This window comes from Nannospalax galili, unplaced genomic scaffold, assembly GCF_000622305.1.
Source record: "Nannospalax galili isolate Female #2095 unplaced genomic scaffold, S.galili_v1.0 scaffold580, whole genome shotgun sequence".
In the NCBI taxonomy this organism is placed as follows: domain Eukaryota; kingdom Metazoa; phylum Chordata; class Mammalia; order Rodentia; family Spalacidae; genus Nannospalax; species Nannospalax galili.
Genome location: NW_008345762.1, coordinates 546,681 through 573,536, shown reverse-complemented (window position 1 = coordinate 573,536; position 26,856 = coordinate 546,681). Strand labels below are relative to the sequence as shown.

The window sequence follows — 26,856 nt, the reverse complement described above, 5'->3', positions numbered from 1 at the left end:
TTAAATACTCACAGTCATTTGTTTCTGGTTTGGCCTCTGAGTGATAAAGTGACCATCATATAAAGCTTGGCACTGTAGGAGATATTGGGGTTCTTAGAACACTTTTTACATGGCAGGGTATGTGTGCATGAAATATAGTGATAGATCAGTGATATGCAGATTCTAGCCAGGCTTGTTGATTGATCTAGGAGCCACCAGTAGCATTCAGTTTTACCTTGATTTTCATCTGCGTGTATGGAAACATTACTTCATGTTGCCTTAAGTTTTGCCTCTAAAAGAATTTGCTGAAGTAATTTAAAAAGACTGAGGATTCGGACTTTATCTGTACTGACTTCTATAACTTGTCTCTTTGGAGAAAATGGTTTGGGAATAGACAGTCTGAGTAAATCTACTTCCCCAGAGAATGATGGTTCCAGAGTTCCTCCTGTGGCTCTATTGGAAAATGTTCCTAGAGAAACCTGCGGCATATTTGTCAGAATAACTGCAGTCTCTGTTTTATTTTCTAACATGTATAAGTGCATAAAAGCAATGTTTAAATACTAATACTGGCTATCTTTGGGTGAGTCACTTCAAGTAAATTCTTCCCTTTAGTCTTTTGAGGGTTTTATTTAATTTTTAGTTTTCTTATTATTGTGTGGGCATGATGGGGGGAGGGAGGGACATGTACATTCCGTGGCATACATGTGGAGGTCAGAGGACAACTTTATGAAGTCAGTTCTCTCCTTCAACCTTTACAGGGATTCAAGGGATCAAATCTAAGTCCTTAGTCTTCCCAGCTAGGGCTTTACCTGCTGAGCCACCTCATTGGCCTATAGTCTTTGTTTAAGAGAGGTTTCTTTTTTGTTTTTGTTTCTGTCTTTTTGAAGCAGGGTCTCCCTGTAGCCCCAGCTGTCCTGGAACTCACTATGTAGACCAGGCTGGCCTTGAACTCACAGAGATCCGCCTGCCTCTGCCTCCCAAGTGCTGGGACTATAGGCATGTGCCACCATGCCTGGCTCTGTTTAAAACAATTTTTGTAGAGAAAATGAAAAGGTATTAATGTCACAAGCAGTGCAGTAAATCTTAGGGTAGTTCACAGCTCAGTTTGGTAGACAAAAACATACAAAGAGGCTGGGCTCATGACAAGTGTCCGTAGTCCCAGCTGCTTTGGAAGCTGAGGGAGGAGGATCAGTTGAACTCATTAATTCAAGACCAACCTGGACAGCATAATGAGACCCTGACTCAGAAAGAGGATGGGAGGTAGAAGAGAGGTGGAGGATTAAAAAAAAAAGGTTTTTTCTTTGTTTACTGAAATGTTGCTTAAGGGGCTGGAGAGATGGTTCCGCGGTTAAGAACACTGGTTGTTCTTGCAGAAAACCCAGGTTCGAATCCCAGCATCCACATGGCAGCTAATAACTTCCCGAAACTCCAGTTCTAGGGGACCCGACAGCCTCTTCTGTCTTCTGCAGGCATTGCATGACGTGGGTGCGCTCACATGCAGGCAATACACGCATACACATAAAATAAAAATAATAAAATATTTTCCTGGGCGTGGTGGCGCACGCCTTTAATCCTAGCACTGTTGTTCCAGAGGCAGGTAGATCTCTGAGTTCAAGGACAGCCTGGTCTCCATAGTGAATCCAGAACAGCTGGGGCTAAAGGGAAACCCTGTCTCAAAAAGACCAAAAAAAAAAAAAAAAAAAAAAAAAAAAAAAAATGTTGCTTAAGTACAGACTATTCAAAAGAAAGCAAAATTTTCTTCTTTTGTCTTTTTCGAACTCAGGCTTGTATTATTCAAGTTCATGTAGCTTTATTTTATTTTTAGATATATTTTTTAATATTATGTATGTGTGAGTGCACGTATACATGTGCCTCGTGTCCCAGCTGGTGTGGGTGCTGGGAACTGAACCTAGGCCCTCTGCAAGTGTTCTCAACTGCTGAGTCATATGTCTAGCCCCTCAGCTTTATTACTGACTAAAGTTTATGGGCTAGCTCAGAAACATAACTTTTTTAAAGGAAAATTTTATTCTCTTTCCTTGTAATTTTTTTTTTTTTTTGTATTCGTGTGTGTTGCATGTGGAAGCAAGAGGAGGACATCAGGTGTCTTCCTCATGTCATTGGCACTGTATTCCCTGACACAGAGATTCTTCACTGAACTAGAAGCTCCCATTTTGGCTAGGCTCACTGGCCACTTTGTCTTTTTTTTTTTTGGTCTTTTTGAGACAGGGTTTCCCTGTAGCCCCAGCTGGCCTGGAACTCACTATGTAAACCAGGTTGGCCTCAAGAACTGATGGAGATTTACCTGCCTCTGCTTCCCAAGCGCTGGGATCAAAGGTGTGCGCCGCCACAGCCGGCTGTTACTGTGTCTTGAGATGTACCTGTCTCCACCCGCCTCCCCATCCCCCTAATGCTGAGGTTACAGGCATGTATAGCCATGCCTGGCTTTTTTATGTGGGTACCGGGGATTCAAACTCGGGTTCTTATGCTTGTGGAGCAGGAGATCTTACACGCTGAGCCAATTCCCCAGCACCCAGAGCAAATTGTAAATTAGTAAAAGCATTTAAAATAGTGAACAGTTAACTTAGAAGCTAACTTGTTTTATTAGGGACGGAGAAACGTGAACAGTATCTCTTGTCCAGCTCTCTTCACCCAGTGGGTACCAGAGGTTCTGGGCAGACACAAGGACCCAGTTAATATTCATATAATGAGTAGGTGAATAAATGAATGAATGGGTCTCTCCCCTAACATTCTCCCTCATTCCCTGTACTTCTCATTCGCATCATCTAGTGATTGAGTGCTGTAAACTGGCTGTAGAATTTGAAATGTGAGAACATGCCCTGCTCCCTCTCAGCCCCATCACAAGTGCTCCATGTGTAGCAACACTCTCCAGCCTAGGAAGAAAGCAGAGCTTATCCTTATAGAAGTGAACTGAGACTTAGCAGTTTTCTAGTTCAGGGTAATGCAATGTTTTTAATGGTTAGAACACTCCTGTACTTAACATCGACTACTTTTTCTTTCTTTCCCAAAGAATTATAAATACCTGACTTCCTTTTTGGATATGCTTAACTGAAAATTTTCTATTTCTGTTATAATTTGTTCATTTAGCACCCATCTGCTGAGCCCCCTATGGGTAGTCACTGCTATCTCTTGGGCTTGTAATGCTGCACAGAACAGGCGTGGTTTCTAAAAGGTTACAGTCAGTGAAATGAGTGAAAATGGTCATTTCTGCTACTCACTGATGTGGACAGTTGACCAAGGATAGTAAATTGGTTGCGTGCAGGTCAAATCTAAGAACTATGGCTTCTGTTCTCGTCCCAGTGATTTTCTTTTATCACCTCAACATATCAGTATCTCTTCTCCACCTGAAAATAAATAAAACTATCTCTTGTAAATGCCTGGGCAAAGTTTTAGTATCTGTTCTTTCCTTACAGGTTAACTTTAATGAGCCTTTGTCCATGCTTCAGCGCCTTACTGAAGATCTGGAATACCATGAGCTGTTAGACCGGGCTGCAAAATGTGAGAACTCTTTGGAACAGCTCTGTTATGTTGCAGCTTTCACAGTGTCCTCCTATTCCACTACTGTCTTCCGAACCAGCAAGCCATTCAACCCACTCCTTGGGGAGACCTTTGAGCTGGACCGGCTAGAGGAGAATGGGTATCGATCCCTCTGTGAGCAGGTAAAAAGTCCCTGGACTGTAACACATTTCCTTTCTGAAGATGGGTGGTTTTTTTAAAATGCAGTTCCTGTCATCCCAGCCTACCTTCTTTTTCTTATGTTAACACTCCAGGCCTTGCTGTTCACCTAGTATTGTGGATGTGAAAACATCAAGGGTGTTTATCATCAATTATAGGCCAAATCTTTTCCTTTTGCCTTCTTTCTTAATTTGAACCTTATTTCTTCAAGGTGAGTCATCACCCCCCTGCTGCGGCACACCATGCTGAATCCAAAAATGGCTGGACATTGCGTCAGGAAATCAAAATCACCAGCAAGTTTCGAGGCAAATACCTCTCCATTATGCCCCTAGGTAAGGTCATCTTTGTTCCCGTGAAAGGTGTTCTGGCAGGATGAAGAGGTCCTGGTTCAGGCATCAGGAGACCGGGATTCTGATTCAAAGACCAGTGCCTCAACTCTGAAATGAGTGAGGAGGCCAGGCACTCCAGCCTTGGTCTCTCCAGTTATATTTATTTTTATCTGTAAGCACCACTTTGGAATATAAATTCTAGCATGACTTTTATGGAAGAAATTATTTAATATTGTTTTTCCCCCATTACTCTAGCAGTTTGGTTCCATCTGTACATCAGAACTCTTAGGATCACAAGGTCGGGCTTCTTGGCTTGTCTCTTTCCTTCCTCCCCTCTTTCTTCCTGTACTTGATGGATTAGGTGTCATTTATATAATGGCTGAATTCTGGGTAAGATGATACTTTATTTTTATTGGGTTACAAGTTTTTTGTGTCAAGATCAAAAAGATTGGGCCTGGGAATAGGAAGCCTAACAGTAGTGTTAGAGTTGTAGGCCAGGCCTTTACACCTGTTATCTTTCCTCACTGTGTACTTTTTTCATGCAAATTATATTTTATATTTTATAATCTCATAACATAGCTTTGCAATGTTACTTTATGCAGATACTTTACAAATCATATAGGAGAAAAAGTTAATATGATCTTTACTATACTAAGTAATTAGCTTTACTAGTCTCTTTAAAAAAAAAAAAAACTTTTTAAAATTTTTTTGTCAACATCATACATGAGTATAGTCTTCACACCATTTCCAGCCCTCCCATTCCCCCTCCAACTCCTTTCAGTTTCCTGTCTTCTTCCTTGATAATTATTGTTATATGTACATGCATATGTTTATAGATATACATATATGTGTGTGTATATAATACACTGAGTCCATTCAGTGATGCTCCTGTGTACCTGTGTTTAGGGCTGCCCACTTAGAGGTAGATAACCTCTCAGGGAGCTGGTCCCTAGAGAAAACTGATTCTCTCCTCAGGATCCATTGATTGCCTGTAGCTCTTCATGAGGTGAGATTCCCCTTGAAATCTCCCCCATCTACCTTGTTAGGTCAGTTTGTTTTGTTATCATATGCAGATATTGTTCGACTCCCATACTATGGAGATTTCATTCGTGTAGCTTCTCTATCATGTCTAGAATGCCTTAAGTAGCAGCCTAGGCATCTTGTCCCTCTGGCTCTTATATTCTTTCTACCCCCTCTTCCACAATGTTCCCTGAGCCTTAGGTATAGAGGTTGCATTGTAGATGTGTTGCTTAGAGCTGGGAACCTCACAGTCACTTATTCTTTGAGTGTGACCAGTTGCAGAACTTTATTATAGTCTCCATCTATTGCAAAGAGAAGCTTCTTTGATGAGTGGTGAGAAGTCCACTTGTCTGTAAATATTAGAATACATATTTAGACTATAGTAAGAAATTATGTTGGTCTAGGAATGTGACAAAAGTAGGTTTTTCTTTAGGGTCTATGCCATCTTCAGCATGTGTACTTGGCTATGTTTACAGTAACACACTCCCTTTGAGTGGGACTTAAGTCCATTTAGACTGCTGTTAATTATGCCCAAGACAAAAGTGCCACTACCACATCAATAATCTCTTTATTTCTTAATGTGAATTGAAGTTACTAACTAGTTACTATCATTTCAGTATTCCCTTCCCTTCAGTGTTTCTTAGAAGACAGGTTCACCAGCTTTCACTTGTTTCAGTTTTTATTGACCTGGGAATGACTTAATTTCTCCTTGTTTATGTAGGATAGTTTTACTGGATATGGAATTTTTCTTTTGAAAGTCTTCATTTCAACATTTTGAATGTGTTATTCTACTGTCTTCTGGCCTCCTGTATATTTTTCCTACAAATATTTTACAATAAAATATGTATAATATATACTTGAGCGTTTCAGACTAGGATTAAAGGTGTGAACCACTATGCCTGACTCAAGAATTTCTTTTATAAAGCTGAGTAATATTTCATTGTGTACACACACACACTCAGTACTTTGCCTTAATGGTTAGAGGTTGCTTCCATGTTTTAGCTATTGCAAATAAATGCTTCTGTGAACCTGGGTGTACAAGTATCTCTTGGAGTCCTTGTTTTCTATTCTTTTGGCTGTGTACCCAGTAGTGGAATTGTTGGATCACATAGTAATTCTATTTTCAGTTTTTTGAGAAACTCCATACTGTTTTCCACAACATGACTCTTGTCATTTTATATTCCTACCAATAGTGTGCCAAGGCTGCAGTTATTCCATGTTCTTCTTATTTATTTATTCATTCATTGGTAGTAGCCATCCTAATGGTTGTGAGATGGTATCTTATGTGGTGCGGAACATGCTTTCATGTGCTTTTTGTCTTTATAGTTGTGAGCCTGAGCCTTTTATCAGCTGACACATCTCTCTCGCCCTTTTATATGCTTTTTAATGATTTCTATACGTTCTTTGAAGAGAGGTCTATGTAAACCCTTTGCCGCTTTTGAAATTGTTTTGTTGAGTGTTAGGTATTGTATATGTATTCTGGACATCAGTTCCTTACCGGAAGTAGGATTTGCAGACACTTCCTTCTACTCCATGAGTTGCCGTTTTACCCTGTTGCCTTTTGATGTACAAAATGTTTATTTTCAGAAAGACCATCTTTTTGTCCATTGTTTTTCAGTGTTGCTTATGCCTTTGTCGTCATTTTTAAAGTCATTTAATCCAATGTCATGAAGCTTTTGCCCTATGATTTCTTTGGAGTTTTATATAGTTTAAGGTCTGACATTTGGATATCTGACCCATTTTAAGTTAATTTTTGTATAGGACTTTAGAGAAAGGTCTAACTTCATTCTTTTGCATGCAGATATTTAGTTTTCCCAGGAGCATTTGTTGAAAAGACTGTCTTTCCCTCCTGAATGGTCATAGCTCCCTTGTCAAAACTCATTTGAGCATGTATGTAAGGACTCATTTCTAGGCTCTCTGATCTCTTCAGTAGTCCTGTCTGTCTTTATGCTAGTACTATACAGTTTTTTGTTTGTTTTATATGGGATTTTGGGGTTTTTGTTTGTTTTTTGTTTTAGGCAGGGTTCCACCATGTATCCCTGGCTGGCCTGGAACTTGCTATATAAACCAGATTGACCTTGAACTCTTGGAGATTTGCTTGCCTCTGCCTCTGAAGTGCTGGGATTAAAGGTGTGTGCCACCATGCCCTGCCTCACACCGCTGTTTTGATTACTGGAGTTTTATAGTAAGTTTGAAATCAGAAATTGTAAGTCTTCCAGCTTTGTTATTTTTCAAATTTGTTTTAGTTAATTGGGTTCCCTTCAAATACTATATAATTTTTTTTTTTTCTTTAAGATTTATTTTTATCTGGGACTGGAGAGATAGCTCAGCAGTTGAGAGCACTTGCTGCTCTTGAAGAGGATTCAGGTTTGGATCCCAGCACCCACATGGCAGCTAACAACTGACCACAACTCCAGTTCCAGGGGATATGATGCTATCTTTTGGTCCCTATGGACATTGCATGCATGTATACATGCAGGCAAACCACTCATATACGTAAAATAAAATTTTTAAAATAAAAGAATCAGGTGTGATGGTGCATAGTTACTCATGGTTGTTAAGTGCCATGTGGGTGCTGGGAACCAAACCTGGGTTCTCTGTAAGAGTAGCCAGTTCTCTTAACTGCAGAGCCATCTCTCCACTCCCAAGATTGATTTTTATTTATGTGTATGTGTGTACTTGTGCGTGTGTGTGTGTGTGTGTGTGTGTGTGTGTGTGTGTGTGTGTGTTATGAGCCTGCAGCTGCCTGAGGAGGCCAGGGGAGGGCATCAGATCCCCCTGGAACTGGAAAACAGGCAATTGTGAACTGTTCATTGGGTGCTGGGGACCCAGTTGGAGCAGCAGGCACTCTTAACTGCCGAGCCATCTCTAGCCAAAAATTCTATAGGAATTTTAAGATAGAGTTTTCTTTCTGCAAAAAATATGTTATTAAGGTTTTTGCATTGTATATGTGGAGTGTTTGAGGTGTTAGTGACATCTTAATCATATTAAGTCTTCCAGTCTAAATTTGGGGTATGCATCCATTTATGCTTTCTTTAATTTCTTTCAGCAATGTTTTGTAGTTTTCACCTCATGGATAATTCCCAAGTATTTTATTCTGTCTGATGCTACTGTAAAGGAGTTGTTCTTTATTGTTATATTGTACTTGATGGACACCTCTCCCTGCACCCCTACCCCCCCTCCTCTTTGATGTAAGGTCTCATCTATACCAGCCAAAGATGGCCTTAAACTTCTGATCCTCTACCGGTCCTGCCCAAGTGGTAGGATTATCAGCATGTGCTACCAGCCCCAGTTTAAGCAGTACTGTGAACTGAACTCAGGGCTTCATGCATGTTGGGCAAGCACTCTACCAACTGAGCTACATCCCAGGCCCAGAAAGGAATTATTCTTAATAATGTCACACTGCTTACTGTTAATGTATAAAAGCAACAGATTACTTTTGTGTGCTACTTTGCTAAATTAGTTGTAAGAGGTTTTTTTTGTGGAATTTTTGTATTCTGCACATGATCTGTGAACAGAATTTCTCCTCTCCCTTTCCATTTTGTATGCTTTTTATTTCTTGCCAAATTGCTCTGATTGTAATGTCTGCTGCTATGCTGAGTGCTATTGGCAGTGGTTGTCCTGCCTTGTTCCATATCTTAGAGGAGAATCTTCCAGTATTTCTCCATTAAATTTGATTCATTCTGTGAGGTTTTCATGTATGACTTTTATTAATAGTAAGGTACTTTCCTTCTGTTCTTAGTTTGTTGAGGGCTTTTTTTGGTTTATTTGTTTTGTGTTGTTGAGACAGGGTCTCCCTGTAGCCCCAGTTAGCCTGGAACTCTCTATGTAAACCAGGCTGGCCTTGAACTCAGACATCTGCCTGCTTCTGCATCCTGAGTGCTGGGACTAAAGGCATGCACCACCATGTCTGGCTGTGGAATGTAATCCTTTTAATACATCCTTGAATTTACTTTCCTAGCATTTTGTTTAAGATTAGTACATAAATTCTCATAAGAGATACTGGTCAGTATTCCTGTAGTATCTTTGCTTTGCTTTGCTTTAGTACCAGGATGATTAAAAGAGGGGTAGCAGGCTGAACAGTGGCTCAGAGGGTAAAGTGCTTGCTGAATAAGCCTGATGGCCTGTTTTGGGATCTCTATAACTCATGTAAAAGCCCGCCTCACAGTAGCATAAGCATCTGTAATCCCAGCACAGCCCTATAGGGAGATGGAAGATGGAGTAAGAGAACATCTGCTTACTTGCTGGCCAGGTAGCCGCATACAGCGCACACAGTGGCAGAGGTCCTGTCTCAGACATGCTCCTTTAACCTACACACACATGCCTGGCACACTCATGTCCATACCCTCACACATCATAGACACACACACGGCATGTAGTAGTGGAGAAGGTACTGAGTTTAAAGATGGTACATGCCTTCAATCCCAGCAGAGGCAGGTGGATCTCTATGAGTTCAAAACGAGCCTGTTCTCCATAGCAAGTTCCAGGCCTGCTGGGACTACAGGGAGACCTTGTCTCAACCAAACCAAACTAAACTAAACCAAAAAAAAAAAAAACACTCTCAACAAACTAAGAACAGAAGGAAAGTACCTTAGTATAATAAGTCATACATGAAAACCTCACAGAATGAATTTCCCTGTAGTCCCAGCTGGCCTGGAACTCGCTGTGGAGACCAGGCTGGCCTTGAACTCACAGAGATCTGCCTACCTCTGCCTCCTGAGTGCTGGGACTAAAGGTGCGCTCCATCACACCCCCAGTGGAGACTCTCTCAAAAAGACCAAAAATAAATAAATGAATAAATGTGGAGCAAACATTTTGAAGATGTTTGTGAAGGTTGAGTGAGATAACTCATGTGGAGGATGTAACGTAGAAAGCCTCATACATGGCAAATGCTCTCATGAGAGTGGCCGTTATTATCAATAACATTAATATGATTGCCATTGTTGTTACTTTCATAGCCCACTACCAGAGCTGCTTGAATCTTTTGTAAAGGAAAAGGCATGCCTGAATCAGTCTGTTCTAATGAAAATTAGTGGTTACTAAGGTGTGTGTGTGTGTGTGTGTGTGTGTGTGTGTGTCTGTACCTATACTCCAACCTTGAATTTTGATTTAGTTTTCATTTTGGATCTGCTTACAGGAAGAGGAAGCTATGTGTGCTGAGTACCTGTTACAAGCACCTTAATGAGCAAATAAATAGATATTTAATACCTACTAGGACGTGGTTTCTCAAGTCTACAGATTATAAAACTGAGGTTAAAGGAAGTTAAAAGCATTCATACTGTAATGCAACCCAGAGGCTAACCCATCTGGAATATTTTTACACCCTGTAAGTTAAGAGCATAGTCTCAGACAAGACTACTAAGTAACTCATGGAACTCAGGAAAGTGTAGTATATAGTTATTACTGTTTATCATTCAGTGTACAAATCACAGTTAGTCAAATGAAGACACTTAGAATGTGAAGCTAGGAGAGTCTTGAATACAGAGCTTCTATGACTTCTCCCCATGGAATCAGGGCATGTTACTCTTGAGTTTTGATGTCCAGAGATTTTATTGGGTTTCATTATGTAGGCTGGATTAATAATTCCATATGATTGAATTCAATATCCGGGCTCCTCCCTTCCTGGAGGTTAGCAGGTATGTTGATAATAGGTGACTCAAAACCCCAACTCTAATCAAATGGTTGAGCTTTCTGGCCTAGCATGGCCATCATCCTGAGTTATCTCATTAGCATTAACTATTAGTGACCCACCATGAGTCACCTCAGCAACATAAAAGTATCAGGCCCAACAAAAATACTCTTATCGCTTGAGAAATTATGGAGGTTGAAAGGTTCTTATCCAGTAACCATAGCAAAGACCAGACAAATTATTGTGTAACACAGGATCACACATCTAATGAGTGAGAGAGAGCCAAGATTGAATCCATTTCTAATTCTAAAGTGTCCTCTCTCTGCTCCCCCACTTTTACTATTAAGGCCCGTAGATAAGTGGTTTGTTTAAGATCATATAGCTGGTTACTAACAGCAGGGCCTAGCCTCTGATTCTGACTACCAATATGTGTTCCTCCCACAATGTAGTTTTGTATTTTTTCACACTGGGACATACTTGCCTTGTTCCTATAAAATTTGCAGTTTAGCTCTATAGCTAAGATGTATCAGTAGTTATTGTCTGAAATCTTCTATATTCATATATTTAAAATTAAATAAAATTAAACCACTATTTCTAACATTCAAGAAGGTTCTATGTCTTCTTTTTTTAAGCTTTTCTTTTTAAAGTAGGAAATAGCAATAGAAGCAAATCAGTCTATTATTTCTAGGGTTCATGGTGCTATATTTCTGATACTTGGCTTAATTTGTTTTCCTCCCTGCTTCTAGGTACCATCCACTGTATTTTCCATGCAACTGGGCACCATTACACTTGGAAAAAAGTTACCACAACAGTGCACAACATTATTGTGGGCAAATTGTGGATAGATCAGGTGAGCAGAGGTACTCAAAGTACCTCCAAGGTACTTCAGGTAATTTTTGCAGTAGTTAGGACACAGGAACTGGTCAAAGACTGTTTTTACAAGGTCATTAGTCTCTTTTAAGGTTTTTCTCTCAGGCAGTAGTCCTACCTGTCCAAGTATTATCATTTTATGGATATGACCAAATTATAACTTTCATTAATGACTACTAAGACTCTTGGGCAACGTGAAGGATAAAAACATGCTTACGTGGTCCCAGCTCTTAATTCTTTCATTATTCGTGAAACATTTGTTGCCGAGCAGTATACTAGGTACTAGGGTTCAAAGTCAGAGAAGGCCCTCCAGCAGTTACTGTGTCATTGAAGAAATATGACAAACATTTAAATTTAAAACATGTAACAAAATGCCCTAGTACAGGAGATGTGCTAAGAGAGTACCTAGTAAATTATTAGCTTTCTATTAAGACAGTGGTTTCCATACAGTCAGAAAAAAAGAATACTCTTCTGAGGAAGGGTGGGCTCCACAGTAGATGTGGACAGTAGGCTGCTTTTTGGAAGACAGAAAGATGAGATGAGTAAAATCTCTAGAAAGATCTGCCATATAGAACCTTGAAACAGTGCTCCGAGTCTAGCAGAAGAATTCAAGAAGGGTCCTAGTGAGAGATTGGTTTGGAAAAGTAAATTATTGTATGTGAATTTAGTGTTTGTACTGAAGGTCATCATGCCACCAACATGGGACAAACAAAACAAAGAGTTGTCTGATCTTTTTTTTTTAAAATATTTTTTATTTATTATTTTTATTTTGTGTGTATGCATGTATTGCCTGCATGTAGGTAAGTGCACCCGTGTCGCACAGTGCCCTTGGAGGACAGAAGAGGCTGTTGGATCCCCTGGAACTGGAGTTATGGACACTTGGTAGCTGCCATGTGGGTGCTGGGATTTGAACCCGGGTGTTCTGCAAGAACAGCCAATGTTCTTAACCACTGAGCCGTCTCTCCACCCTGAGTTGTCTGATCTTAATCCCATCCTGAAATACTGAGGGTACAAAGGGATTCCCCAGTGCCTCCAAGTCAGCTAAGACCTGTGCTTTAAGCAGGAAAGTGCTAGCATGTAAAAGTGCAAGATAAGGAGTTAGGAGGCGCAGGTTTTGCTGCTAATCAAGTCAGTTCATAAAACTAATCCACAATTCTTTTCACTTTACAGTCTGGTGAAATTGATATTGTAAATCATAAGACAGGAGACAAGTGCAACCTTAAGTTTGTTCCTTACAGCTACTTCTCTAGGGATGTAGCAAGAAAGGTAAGGGAAATGAAATTTCTTTTTTAAAAAATATTTTTTAAATTTACTTTTATGTGTATGAGTGTTTTACCTACATGAATCTAAGCGTACCACATGTGTGCAGTACCCAATGAGGCTAGAAGTGGCTGTTGGATCACCTGGAACTGGAGTTACAGATGGTTGTTAGCTATCATATGGGTGCTGGGAACCAAACCAGGGTCCTCTGCAAGAGCAGCCAGGGCTCTTAGCCTCTGAGTCATCTCTCCAGCTTCCCCCTTACCCCCATTTTTTTTTTTCATTTAGTGGGTATCCCTTAGAAGGGCTGGTTGTGTGTGAGTGTGTGTATACATGTATATAGGTAGCTAGAAAGACAGCCTAAATACAGAGAGTGAAAAAACAAAGAAGAAAGCAAGAAAAGGGACTCTGCATTACTCATCCAGTCTTGGACAAGTGAGGAAGTGAAGATGAGCATAGTGAGACTAAAAGTGGAACATGGAGGACTGTTCAAAGACTGAAGGAAGATGGTGTAGACCAGACCCCTGTGGAATACAAAGGAGAGTTGTATGTTACCAGCACAGTGGACTCACACCACAAATGTTCATTTAAGAGTAAAGATTGGCTGAAAATTTAAATCTGTGGGTCTGTATGCTTTCTAGAGAGAAAATGTGATTTTGAGTGTCAATCAGATGCTTTTCCTGCTTACATCTTTCCTATGCAACAAGTTTTGATCATGAATTCCCTAAGCCATGCCTCAGTTATTTCAAGAGTGTTTAAAAATGAATAGCAGCTGGGCATTGTGCTGCAGGCCTTTAGTTCCCACCCTTAGGAGGTAGAGGCAGAGGCAGAGGCAGGCAGATCACTGTGAGATTGAGGCCAGCCAGGTCTACAGAGTTCTATGCAGGCTGGGACTGGGGAGACCCTGCCCCCCCCCAAAAAAAATGGCTAACTCCCTAATAACCCTAGGACTCTTCTCTAGATCAGCTAAACCACCATGCAGTGCATGTAGTGCTCCAAAGCCCTGATCTCCACCCTTGCAGGTGACAGGAGAAGTGACAGACCCATCAGGAAGAGTTCACTTTGCCCTTCTGGGGACATGGGATGAGAAAATGGATTGTTTCAAAGTCCAGCAGGCCTCTGGGGAAAATGGTGGAGATGCCCGACAGAGAGGTCACGAAGCAGAAGAAAGCAGGGTCATTCTGTGGAAGAGGAATCCCTTACCGTGAGTATCACTGTTTGAGCTTCCTAGGGACTTTGTCCTTAACCATGGAGGTGTCCTTGCCTACCTTCCACCTAGTTATCTGTGGGACTGACCTGTATGATTTGAGTTGTAGCAGGCTTTCTCCCAAGAATTTACCTCACCAAACCACATCTACCAAATTTTATTTCTTTCTAAAGGTCTGTTGAATTGTGACTCAGAAGAATCTCTGTAATTTATAATTTTTGTTTTTGAGATAGGGTCTTTTTTTTTGAGACAGGGTCTCCCTGTAGCACCAGCTGGCCTGGACCTCACAGAGATCCACCTGCCTCTGCCTCCCAAGTGCTGGGATTAAAGGCGTGAGCCACCACACCCAACTTGAGTTCAAACTCACTGTGTAGTGGAGGCTATCCTTGAACTTCTGATCTAATCCTCCCACAACCTAGGGTTCCAGGCATATTCCATATTACCTGTCATTCTCACTACAATTTAGAGCAGAAGTTTTCAAAACCAGCCAGAGGAGAAAGGTGTCCACCACTTGCTGACAACCTAGCCTGCAGGCCCCTGAGATAATGCATAGGACTCTGGAAACAAGCGGAGGCCTCTGTCTCCTGTCACCATCTTGTACATTCTGTCTGCAGTTATAGCCAGGATGACCCCAGAAAGAGGTCTAAAAGGAAGCAAAGAGCAAGCAATGAGGATTTTGATTATTTCATTCTTCTAATGAATGTAGATAATTCTGAATACAGACACACCAGGTAACTGTTGGATGAGGTGATGCTGGGGAAGGAGGGGTGATCCAGTTTGGTTCTCTTACTTCAGGGCACCTTATATGGCCTTGGATTTTTTTTCCACTTGTAAGGCAGCCTTAGTGATGTAGCTGTGGAAGTGAACTGTACTGTTGCTCCTATCAGGGGTCTAGGCTCTGGTATTTCCCTCTTTCTTCTTTACTTTCAGGAAGAATGCTGAGAACATGTACTACTTCTCAGAACTTGCTCTTACTCTCAATGCCTGGGAAGGGGGCACTGCACCTACGGACAGCCGGTTACGGCCTGACCAGAGACTGATGGAAAATGGGCGCTGGGATGAAGCCAATGCTGAGAAGCAGCGCCTAGAGGAGAAACAGAGACTTTCCAGGAAGAAGAGAGAGGCAGAAGCCATGAAGGCCACAGAAGACGGTAACAAGGCTGCCCTCTACTCGCTCTTCTCAACATGTAGGAAGTGCCAGCTCTAATTTGCTTTTCGCCCTCTTTCCTTTTTAGGCACACCATACGACCCATATAAGGCACTGTGGTTTGAGCGGAAGAAGGACCCTGTTACCAAGGAGTTAACCCATATTTATAGGGGCGAATACTGGGAGTGTAAAGAAAAACAGGACTGGAACTCATGCCCAGATATTTTCTGAAGTGGCTGTAACTCAAAGGAAGCGGCTGGATTGGAGAAGAGGACAGAGGATGTGGGAAAGCTGGAGTTGGGACTCTGAGCAAGTGCTTTCCTCAAGTCTGTCTTAACCAATCACTTTTTCCAAATCAATCACCAGAAGCAGACACCGGTGGTGGTGATTGGCTGGTTGCCTTAGCTGATTGATGCTGAAATCGACATACTAGATACCTATTTGTAAGGGACAGGCGTGGCTGAAGCACTAGTGTTGTTCTACATCTGCAAAGTCAAGTGTTCTTGGCTCTTCTTCTCCCTCTGCCCCATGTAAGATGATGTCACTCACCCTCCCCTTACAGTATCCTGCTCAGCCAAGATCTGCATAAGATTGTGATTCATGAGCATTTTGGTGCTGTTCAGAGCAAGAACTGATTTTAAAGTTCCTTTAAAAAGAAACACATAAGACTTCTCCAGCAGAGGCATGCATGGTTGCGGTGGAGCTTAGGTCTAACATTACGAAATGTGCCCACACATAGGGATTGGCTTAGTGGTACATATGTTGGTGTAGAAAACAGGTAGTGGAACATCTGCAAGAGAGATTGTTCTGTAGGGCTGGAGTATTCAGAATTACATTCTTGGGAATTTTATCTTCACTTGCCTATAAGACCCTTCTGTTCTCTGTCTTCTTTGACAGCAACCAGAGGCCACATGATTGGTAAGAGGGTCACGTTATCCTCGTGAAGGGGTTTTGTGGACTTCCTCAGGCAGAGAACCTCGGAGAATGCAGGCAGGGTGGACAACGACTGCTAGCCAGTGTACCTTCTCTAACCCTCCTCACCCCCGCCCTTCATTGCCTTTCTGGCTTCTCTCCTCACAATACCAGTTTGAGTTTGTGCCCCAGTCTAGAGCAAACCATGCCTGTCCCATTCTGGTATACTTCAGAATCTGAGAGAAGTTTCTCTGGAGTAAAAATTTTCACCATCTCTCAAGCCCCATGGACTGGAGCCACCTCTGGAAAAAATGTATTAAATAATCTGTATATTATATATATAGAGAGAGAAAGAGAAAAATCTAATTTTTTGTTTGATTTTCCTCCTTCCCATGAAGAATCTTGGTTTTTGATATCACCTGTCTCCCTGGGACTCTCTTGGACACTTTGTTAATGTGGATTGGCACTCCTCCGCTTTTCATCTTTGAGGGACATTTGAACCCCACGCAGGACCACATCTTGAAGTTACTGAACAGGGACTCTAGGTCCAGGGTTTGTCATGGGATGCCCACTGCTGCCTCAGCTCTGCTTTCCTAATTACCCAGCTCTTGAAAATGAAACCCTAATCTTCTTGCCTCTTTTCTTTCATTAGGAAGAAAGAATGGGTAGAAAGTCAGGAGGGCAATTTCCAGCTGGCTTCTGCCTCTGGCCAGCACACAGGCTAAATCCCAAAAGAAGTTTCTGGCTCAAAGCACGAGTATCATATAGGGGCTATTCCTGTTGGGCCCTGGCTTCCTTCTTCCTTTGTTCTATATTTTAGTTTCTTATTCAGAAATCCATCCCTGTGCAGCCCACCTTTGGTTGAGGATCACAAATTGAGGTGCCTTCCTTATATGCTTTTTGTTCATGTTTCTGTTTTTGTTCCTTAACTGCTGAGCCTCAGCCACGTGGGTCCTGGGGGAAAATATCATTCCAGAGGAAGCCATCCCGCCAGGGAAATTGGATTTTACTGGGTAAATTTGTACTTTAGTCCCTCCCTACCATCTCCCCCTTCCCATCCCTGATAAACATGAGAGAGGGGCAGGTGCTGGTGAACTTCCTGGTAAGAACCCTTTCCCCAACACAAGGGTTACACCTGGGAGCCCCATAAAATGGAGGCCCTCCTTCTGGGGCATGGCTAGAATGGGAATTTCTCAACAAAGCAGAAACTCCTTGCTTCAGCCCCTCTTCCTGTCTATCTGCACTACATCTCTAGCTCGATCCCCAGACTCCTGCTAATGGAAGACACAATACAAATCCTAAAAGCAGATTAAAGTCACATGAAGATGAAACAATATATATATTTTGAGTTTTTTTGCCTTATTGCTTTTTTTCCAGAAAAACCAAAAAACAAAAAACTACTAAATTAAATAATTTTTAAAAAGCCATATTGTCTGACTTGCTTCTAAGAACTACTAGGAGGAGGTAGTGGTGGGCAGAGGGGGAAGTGACTTGTGCTGGTTTCTTCTCCTTGGGAATGTGGGAGCGCTGGTCTTTGTGAGTAATCAGTATTTCATCCCAGAGGGCCCATGAGTGAAAGAGTAGTCATAACAGCCCCCACCACTGGCAGTGTGACCTGTCACTGCCCCATCTTGGCATAGGGAAGCATTGCTGGTGTTTTTGATTCTGGGCTTCTCTTCAAACACAGAGAACATAGCCAGGCATGGTGGTACATGCCTTTAATTTCAGCACTTGGAAGGCAGAGGCAGTTGGATCTCTGTGAGATGGAGGCCAGCCTGGTCTATATAGCAAGTTCCAGGCCAGCATAGGCTAAAGGAAGACCAAGTCTCAGATAAAAAGAACGTAAGAGTTGGGGTTGTACCTTAGGCTTACTTAGCATGAACTAGGTCCTGGATTCAATCCCCAGCCTTGAAAAAATAACACTAATAAAAGTAAAATGTTCAAGATTCCTAGCTGTTTCATGTAGGGATTCAAATTCTGCTTTTTGAGCCATAAGCAACTGAACTTTGTTTTAAAGACCTTCAAAACAAAGGTGCAAACCTATAGTCCCAGCATTCAGGAGGCTAAAATAGAATATTCCTGAGCCCAGGAGTTAAAGACCATCAGGACAACTTAGGGAGAGCCTACTCAAAGAAAGAAAAAGAGAAAAAAAAACCAAAAACAAGGCTTAGTGCAGGTAAATTCTAGCATTCTAAGGGGACAGGGCAGGAAGATTCCAGACCAGCCTGTAGACCCCACCCCAATAGTTTTGAGAAAAGTAAAGTAACAGCGAACATAATTGTTTACATTTTCCCCTGTAAAGTTCAGGCTCTTGAAGGAATGGGCAAAGTAGGTAGGGGCCTGGAGAGCACCCAGGTCAGAATGCAGAGTGGGATCCTGGAGCCCCACGTCTGTGATACAGAGAGCTGGAACAGGAGCTCGTCTCTAGATCACAAAATTTTAAGAGGGAAATATTACAATCATTCTGAAGATGAAAAAAGGTGCTCAAACTAGATTCACTGGGGCCATATAGCTGGTTGGTTAGTCAGTGTTGGAATTCAGAGCTGGGTGTGGTTGACCAAGTTTCTGACCTCTGCTCTGGGAAAAAGGCTGGCTTGGGAATGGCTGAGTCTTCCATGTGACTGTCTACTTCTATCACAGCCTGAGGCTGGTATGCGTCACTGTTCCCACAGTTCTAGTGATAGCACTGTTGCTTTTAAGACTCCCCAGGCAAGAAGAACACCTCTGAAATTCAGCCTCTAGGAGTCTGGGTTTCCACCTCACATCTGAAAAGTTGGCCTTTTGCCAGGAATTGTTTTTGTACCTGGTTCTTGGGAGGCTTGTTTCTCTGTTCCATTCGCCTGACTGCTGTTATGCAATTTGATGTTAAATTTCAGTGATTTTTTTTTTTTTTCTGTCAAGGTAAAAGACAAAAAGCAAACACTGAAGTAGGTGCTGGACATTTGTAAGAACTCTACCCTGAGAGATTGCACACCATCACAGAGTATAATTTCCTGCATTACGGACAACCAAGCAGAGCCACAATATTTAATGATCCCTTCTGGAATCTGATGTGATGTGATGGGCAAGGACGGGGAGCCCGAGGGTCATGGTCTGACATAGTCAAGATTATGACTCAGCAAAATTAGAAATTATTACACAGAGACCTCTGAGATCCCACAAATTGTTCAATCTGTACATTTCAAGGGTCTATTCTATAAAACAGCAACCTACCTATAGTCCTAAAAGGGGGCGTAGAAAAGCCTTGGACTTTAGATGCATACTTTATGAAACTCAAAATTTAGAACTTGCTCTTGGGCCAGGTGTGGTGTACACCTATAAATCCCAGGATTAGGGAAGTGGAGTCAAGAGGATCCAGTGTTCGAGGTCATCCTGGCTGCATAGCAAGTTTGAAGCCAGCCTGGGACTCGAGAGCCTGTCAAAAAGTTTGTGGGGCTGGAGAGGCACCTCAGGGGATTAAGAGGACTTGCTATTCTTTCAGAAGACCTGGCTTGAGCTCCCAGCACCCACATGGCGGCCCTGTTGTCCTCTTCCACCCCCACCCCCACTCTGCCTCCCGCAGGCACTACACACATACCAATAAACACAGAGGCAATCAAGACACTTGTACAAATAAACATATAAGTTTATAAAGTGTAAAGCTTTTATCCAGTGCTCTTCTTACCCACCAGATGCACACATCCCAAGCCTTGTGTAGCTTTCCTTCTTGAACTTCCTCACATCAATCTGAGCTTTTCTCCCTTTTCAAATTGGTTCTCTGGTTTGTTGATGCCCCAGCAGGGAACAAGGCCGCTTGCTAGGGCAAGTGAGAATCTGGAGAGCCCAAGGGCTGTGGGTGCAGCGATGGAAGGTTTCCTATGCCATGTGAAGAAGCCTTGGCTTTTGCTTTTATCTAGTGGGATAGTTTTTAGGCAGGATAGTGGATATCAGGGTGGAAAATAATTTAGAAATAAGGCCAGTAAAGAGGTTGACAAGGTCATAAAGATGAGAAAAGGAATTCCAAGCAGAACGAACAGCACATGGATGATTCTGCCTTGGGACAAGGATAAAAAAATTGGCTCATTTTTAGACATGCTTTATTGGCAGTGCTTGTGGAGATGTTAAAAAACACTTTTTTTTTTTTTTTTTTGAGATAGGGTCTCACATAGCCTCAGGCTGCCCTGCAGTTTGCTATGTAGCCAAGAATGACCTTGAACTCCTTGATCCTCCTGCCTTCACCTTCCAAATTAGACATGATCAGCTTTAAAAACATAGTTCTAATATGTAGTGTGAGAATTGAAATTGGGAGACTACAGGAAACTGCATATTAGAATCATTTGACAACCTCCAAGCGTGGTGGCACACATCTTTAATCCCAGCTCTTGGAGGCAGAGGCAGGTGGATCTCTGAGACCCAGATCAGCCTGGTCTACATAGTGGGTTCAGGCCAGCTGTGCTACAGGGAGAGCTGGCTTAGCAGTTAAGAGTACTGGCTGCTCTTGCAGAAAAACCGTGTTTGGTTCCTAGCCATCCATATGGCAGCCAACAACTGTTCATAACTCCAGTTCCAGGGTATCCAACGCCCTCTTCTGGCCTCCACATGCATGTAGTGCACTTACATATATATTCAGGCAAAACAGTCATATACAAAATTAAAAAAAAAAAAAAATGAAGCCGGGTGTGGTGGTGCACACCTTTAATTCCAGCACTTGGGAGGCAGAGGCAGGCGGATCTCTGTGAGTTCAAGGAAAGCCTGGTCTACATAGTGAGTTCCAAGACAGCTGGGGCTACAGGGAGACCCTGTCTCAAAAAGACCAAAAATAAAATAAATAAATAAATGAAATATTTTTAAAAATTGGCCAACTTAAAAAAAAAAAGTGAACCACATATATATCCTGTACATCATCTTCATAAATTCTGATTCTGTTAAGGTTAGAGTGACTACATTTTGTACATGTAACAACTGTAATGTACAGTTAGTGCAATTCTAAGATATGAATATGAAGGAACTGACTGTCCCCAAACCTTTGCCGTGCATACATACACCCAAGTCTGGTAGCGGCCTTGCATTGCTGTGTATCTAATTACTCCGTGGTTTGAAACAAGGCCTGTTCATTAGCTCACAGTCCTGAAGGTGAGGAGGTCCCCCACAGTGTGGTTGGGCTCCCTGATTAGGGTCTCATGTGGCTTAAAGAAGCCTTGACAAAATCCTATCTGGAGGTGGTGGGGGGAAATCTGCTTCCAAGTTCATTCTTACTGACAAGCCTTTGGTTTCTAGCACTGTAGAACTGAGGGCCAGTTTCCTTCTGGTTGCCAGTGGGGATCCACTCTCCACTTCCAGAGGCCATCTGTATTCTTTACCATGGGGTCCCCAGCTTCAAGCCAGGGAGCCTTATATATCTCTAACATCTTGATGAACCTGAGTTTCTTCTGCAACCAGCTGAAGGAAACCCTGTGTTGGTCAGACTTTTTGTTGCTGTGACAAGTACCTACCCGAGAGAAACAGTTAAAAGGAAGAAGGATTTATTTTGGTCCCTGGTTAGCTGGTTCCACTGCTTTGGGCCTGAGGCAAGGCAGAACATCACCCACCGTAGAAAGGGTATAAAGGGATGTGGTAGCCAGGAAGGGGAGAGGATTAACAGGAAGGGATCAGGGTCAATATATGCCCCCCAGTGACCTACTTCCTCTAGCTTCCACAGTTCTCCTCCTTCTAGTTGTCTACTCTGATTTTGAATCTGTCACCCATTAGGTCAAAAAGCCTTCATGATCTGCCTCAAGAAACAACTTCACAGGCCCACTCAGAAGTCTTCATACTAACCTGAGCATCTTTCTAATTAATTTGACCATCAAGATTAACCATCACATAGGCTGGGTATGTTGACAACACATCTTTAATCCCAGCACTGGGGCAACAGGGGCAGGCAGATCTCTGAATTTCAGGCCAGCCTGGTCTACACAGGAAGTTGCAGACCAGTTAGGACTACATAGTGAGACCCTGCCTCAAAAAGCAAAACAAACAAAAAAGATTAACTATCACAAACCCCTTCTGTGGTCCACCCACTAGTAGATAACATTTTAGAGTCAGATGTGTTGCCTGATGCAATTCAATCTTAAAAGAGAGGTCTATCATATGAACAGTCCCAGGGATTATAGAGTTTTTTTGATTGTCTGAGAGGGTGTCTTGTGTATGTGTGTGTGGGGGGGGGGCACTTTAGGATTTTTCCTACCATAACTACCCAGGGAAAGCAAAATGGTAGAGTTTAAACTAGACAAATGATACCCTGTCGAGTCTGAATAAACCTTGACATCATCTAGTTGAGGCATGGCAACTCTACACTCACCTCAAATGTGTTCAAGCAAAGAACCATTCTCCACTTTGAGTCTCTAGTTTGTAAATTCTAAACCAATGTGTTTTCATTTCAAGTTCTGTTCTCTACTTATGAATCAAGTAAATACAAAGCACTGGTTTGTTCTAACTAGCCTTACAGAAGGTATTTCATTTATTTATTTTCGAGGTAGGATGTCACTGTGTAGCCCTGGCTGGCCTGGAACTTGCTGTGTGGAACAGGCTAGCTTCAAACTCAGAGATCAACCTGCCTCTGCCTCCCAAATGCTGGGATTAAAGGCAAGTGCCACCACGCCTGGCGAGAAGGCATTTTAGACGCTTTAACTGAATGCATTTCAGGAATTTGCTCTTAGGACATGGGAGACAGAGGTGGGGTTGAATCAGCTGATTAAGGATGTTATTAAACCACAACTGACTTCTTACTCTTTGAAACAGTTTGGAGCTAATTCTCAAGTGTCTATATCTCATACTAAGGTGACATGTGAGGTCTGCCTCCTGTGAAGACTTTACAAATGGCTGCTGCTGCTGCTGCTGCTGTGTGTGTGTGTGTGTGTGTGAGAGAGAGAGAGAGAGAGAGAGAGAGAGAGAGAGAGAGAGAGAGAGAGAGAGAGAGAGAGAGAGAGAGAGAGAGAGAGAGAGAGAGAGAGAGAGAGAGAGAGAGAACTGGGTATCAAACTCTGGGCATCTCAAATTCTAGACCTTTTTATACTCCTTCCAGAACACTTTGTAAATATTTCTGACATTCAAATTGATGATTATCTATAAAAACAGAGCAAAAACCTCGGAATAAAACTAAAACAAAAATGTTCATATCTTTTGACTTTGCACAAATTCACCTTCTCTTGAAATATTAATATATGTATATATAATCATTGTAATAGTGTTTTAAATCATGAACTCTAAAGAAGGAAATAATGAAACTTGGGGGGAAAGTCTGATTAGCTTGTGTTGAAACCATACAACTCAATATCATGCATGAATTAAGAGCACAAAATACCCAGGGGACCCGACATCTTCTGCTGGCCTCCAAGGACACTGCATGGCATGGGTGCCCTTACATACATGCAGGCCAAGCTCATACATCTAAAATAAAAATAAATAAAGACATTTTTTTAAAAAAGCATGAAATATGTCACTATAACTATCATTAATTAATTAACTCAAGAATTCATGAATTGGGCTGGGGATGTAACACTGGTAGAGTACCGCCTAGTAAGCTTAAGGCTCTAGGTTCAGCCCTTAGTACCTCAACAAAAAAACCAAAACAACCCATAAATTATCTTTAACTGAGAAAAGCAAACTGCAGGGCAATTCAAACACCAATGTGTTTTCACCTTTGTAACATTTATAAATATCTGCCTTCAGCTAAACTCTGACAACTTTGTTTATGAATGTAAAACAGTATTACCTTACTACAATTAAGCAGGCTGAAAAGCCACAGTATGTGTAGCCGAAATAGCTCAGTTGGGAGAGCGTTAGACTGAAGATCTAAAGGTCCCTGGTTCGATCCCGGGTTTCGGCAGCAGTTTTATGCGTCAACTTCCGTTCAGAACTTGTATTTACACTCAGGCTGCTGAGTTCAGAACTTGTATTTACACTCAGGCTGCTGAGATCCAGAACTTGTATTTACACTCAGGCTGCTGAGATCCATAATCGTTAACCAGCTCCATCGCTAGGCTTGAGGGTTGTTCACGTTTCCTAGTTTGGGGTATGCACAGGTCACCTTCCTCATCTCCGCGCCCTCCTTTTGGTTGGGAGTGGGGTTGGGGGGTTAGGGGGTTTGGGGGAAGTTGGTCCGGGGCTGTGGCTGCGCTCCGCTCCCAGCCTCAATTGCTGAGAACAAGCCTTGTCTCAAACTGCGTGGAGCCCGAGAACAAGCCTTGTCTCAAACTGCGTGGAGCCCGGCGTGGTAGCGCACTCTTGTGAGATCCAGGCCAGCTGTGGCTACAGGGAGACCCCCGCTTAAAAAGTCCCAAAAAATTAAAAAAATTAAGATAAAATTGTTCATGGAATATGTAAAGCACGCAGCCGTCGTTTGTGGGGACTTTGGGCTTAGCTGGGTGCTCTGCAGTTCATTTGTTTAATAGAAACCACTATTAAACATCATATCTTCCTGCACCCTGACTGCTGTGCGCCCTCACCTTGCGCTCCAGAGAAGGTAGGTGCTCAGGACGCTGAAGTTCACAGGACCGGGGGCGTTTCTCACGCTCATGGCCTTACAGTTCACAATTGCTTTGCATTTCTGAGCTGATTAGTTACTGCCTCCAAGGACGAAGATCATCAGGGATCTTCCATCACTCACCGTCTTTGGTGCCCAGGCCTCCACGGGCTGTCCACACTTACAGACTGCGGTGGAAATCAAGAGATTCTGAAGGCATTCGATTAGATCCTAATAAAAACCAAAACAGAACAAAACCAGAAGTTAATAGACTGCGAGCCAACCACTGGAAACTCAGCAGAACAAAGCTCATTTAAGTGGAGCGTTTTATTCAACCAGGTGGTGAACAGCGAGAAGCCAAGTTCTGACACCCAAAGCTCACAACAGAGGCGTGAAAGGCAAACCTGTGACTTTCCATAAACCTACTTTTACTCCCTTCTGCTAATCAACCAAGAGGCCAACTGATATCCGTCTTCATCCATCAAATCATTCAGCTCTTGGATGAAAACATGCATTTTGATCAGGGACTCCTAAAAACCTAGTAATAATCAGAAAAGAAACCAAAATGGTCATCTAACAAACTGGGCAGTTCCAAATTTGAATGATGTGCATGTCATATGGGTTGTGAGTAGCTTTATGTGTCAATTTGGTTAGACTATCAAGTTTGATTTATTTGATCAAACACCAGTCTAGGTGTTATTGTGGAGTGTATATGTGTGAGTTTTTAAAAGATATAATTATGGCCCTCAAGATGGCTTAGCAGGTAAAGGTACTTGCTACTAAGCCAGATGATCTGAGTTCAATCCCCAGGATCCACGTGGTGGAAGGAGAGAAGAACCAACTCCTGAAAGGTGTCCTCTGACTTCCACATAGACGTGTGACATGCATGCATAACAACCCTACACACAAATAAATAAACATAACAAAAAGAAACACAATAAAAGATATAATTAACATTCAAATTGGCCTCAATCACTCTCCATAATGTGGTTATGCCTCATGCAATCAAAGGTGGATTCCTGACAAGGAAGGAATTCTCAAAATTTGGATGCAGAAAACCTACCTGAATCTCTGTTTGATTGCCCTGCCCTGCTGAGTTTGGAATCAAAGTCTGCAACATCAACTCTATTTTTTGGTCTTTGTTTTTGAGACAGGGTCTCCCTGTAGTCCCAATAGTCCCAGCTGGCCTGGAACTCTCTGTGTAGACCAGGCTGGCCTTGAACTCATAGAGATTTGCTTGCCTCACCCTCCCAAGTGCTGGGATTAAAGGCATGTGCCACCACCACAACCAGCCACAACATCAATTCTTACATGTCAGTTCTTATGCAGATATTTAGACTATCAGTCTGCCCTACAGTTTTTAAAAAAATTATTTATTTCGGGGGCTAAAGAGATGGCTCAGCATTTAAGAGCACTGGCTACTCTTGCAGAGAATCCCCCAACATGTACCTTCTTAACTCTGGCCACTCACAACAGTCTGCAACTTCCAATTTGCCCTCTTCTGGTCTTCCCTCCCTCCCTCCCTCTCCTTCTGTTTCTCTTTCTCCTTTTTGATAACCCACTATGTCCAGTTAGTGTTACCCATATGGGCATGTGGATGGGGCCATCCACTGGAGCATGGGAAACCTGCCAGTGGCCACATCCTCAAAAAAATAACTCTCCCTTAACTAAATATCCACTGCCAATAGTTCCTCAGTAAGGGTGGGGCCTGGAAATCAAATGCCCCATCTCCACTGGGGTTTTGGCTGGCTTGATCTTGTGCAGTTCTTGTATGGACAACTATAGCTGCTGTTTGTTCTGTACCCAGAAAACAGCATTTCACAGCCCTCCTCCCCATCCAGAGGCTTTTATATTTTATATGCTTTCTGCCTGCTCTTTGGCAATGTTCCCTGAGCCACGGTGGTGGTGGGTTAATGCGGATGTCCCATTTAGGGCTAAGCACTCAATCTCAGCACTTTGACCAGTTAGGCATTTCTGCATTGGCTTCTGTCCACTGTAAAGAGAAGCTTCTCTGACCAGGACTGAGGGCTTCCCATCTGTCAGGGCTCATTAGGAGAGCTGGGTAGACTAAGAAGTTTGGGCTCCTACAGGTTTTGAACTTAAACTCCCACAGCTGTTTGAACGAAGTTCTTAAACTATCTCTCTACTTCTGTTTTCCTGTCTATCTCAATCTGGATTCTACTGGTCTGTTTCTCTGAAGAAACCTGACAGCATGCTCTAGGGTCACTTTACACACAGGGAGAGAGCAAGATTGAGATTATTAATAAGGATGGGAGTCAAATAATGGACTTTTGCCCTGTCAGCTTTGTCCTATCCCATTTTCAGCCA

General features: G+C 42.4%; 1 protein-coding gene and 1 non-coding gene across 2 annotated transcripts in view; both read left to right on the top strand.

Moving 5' to 3' along the window:
• The window catches only part of Osbp (oxysterol binding protein), a 34,548-nt gene extending 17,085 nt beyond the window's left edge, over nucleotides 1–17,463 (top strand). Inside the window, exons 8-14 of the mRNA XM_008842007.2 lie at nucleotides 3,411–3,656; nucleotides 3,884–4,004; nucleotides 11,397–11,500; nucleotides 12,691–12,786; nucleotides 13,803–13,984; nucleotides 14,918–15,138; nucleotides 15,223–17,463. Of these exons, the coding sequence (XP_008840229.1) occupies nucleotides 3,411–3,656; nucleotides 3,884–4,004; nucleotides 11,397–11,500; nucleotides 12,691–12,786; nucleotides 13,803–13,984; nucleotides 14,918–15,138; nucleotides 15,223–15,365 (1,113 nt within the window). The 3' untranslated portion in view covers nucleotides 15,366–17,463. The remainder of the gene's footprint in view (nucleotides 1–3,410; nucleotides 3,657–3,883; nucleotides 4,005–11,396; nucleotides 11,501–12,690; nucleotides 12,787–13,802; nucleotides 13,985–14,917; nucleotides 15,139–15,222) is intronic.
• Nucleotides 17,464–23,819: 6,356 nt separating this feature from the next.
• Nucleotides 23,820–23,892, top strand: Trnaf-gaa. Its single transcript has one exon. It is a non-coding gene; the product is annotated as a tRNA-Phe (tRNA).
• Nucleotides 23,893–26,856: the final 2,964 nt, after the last annotated feature.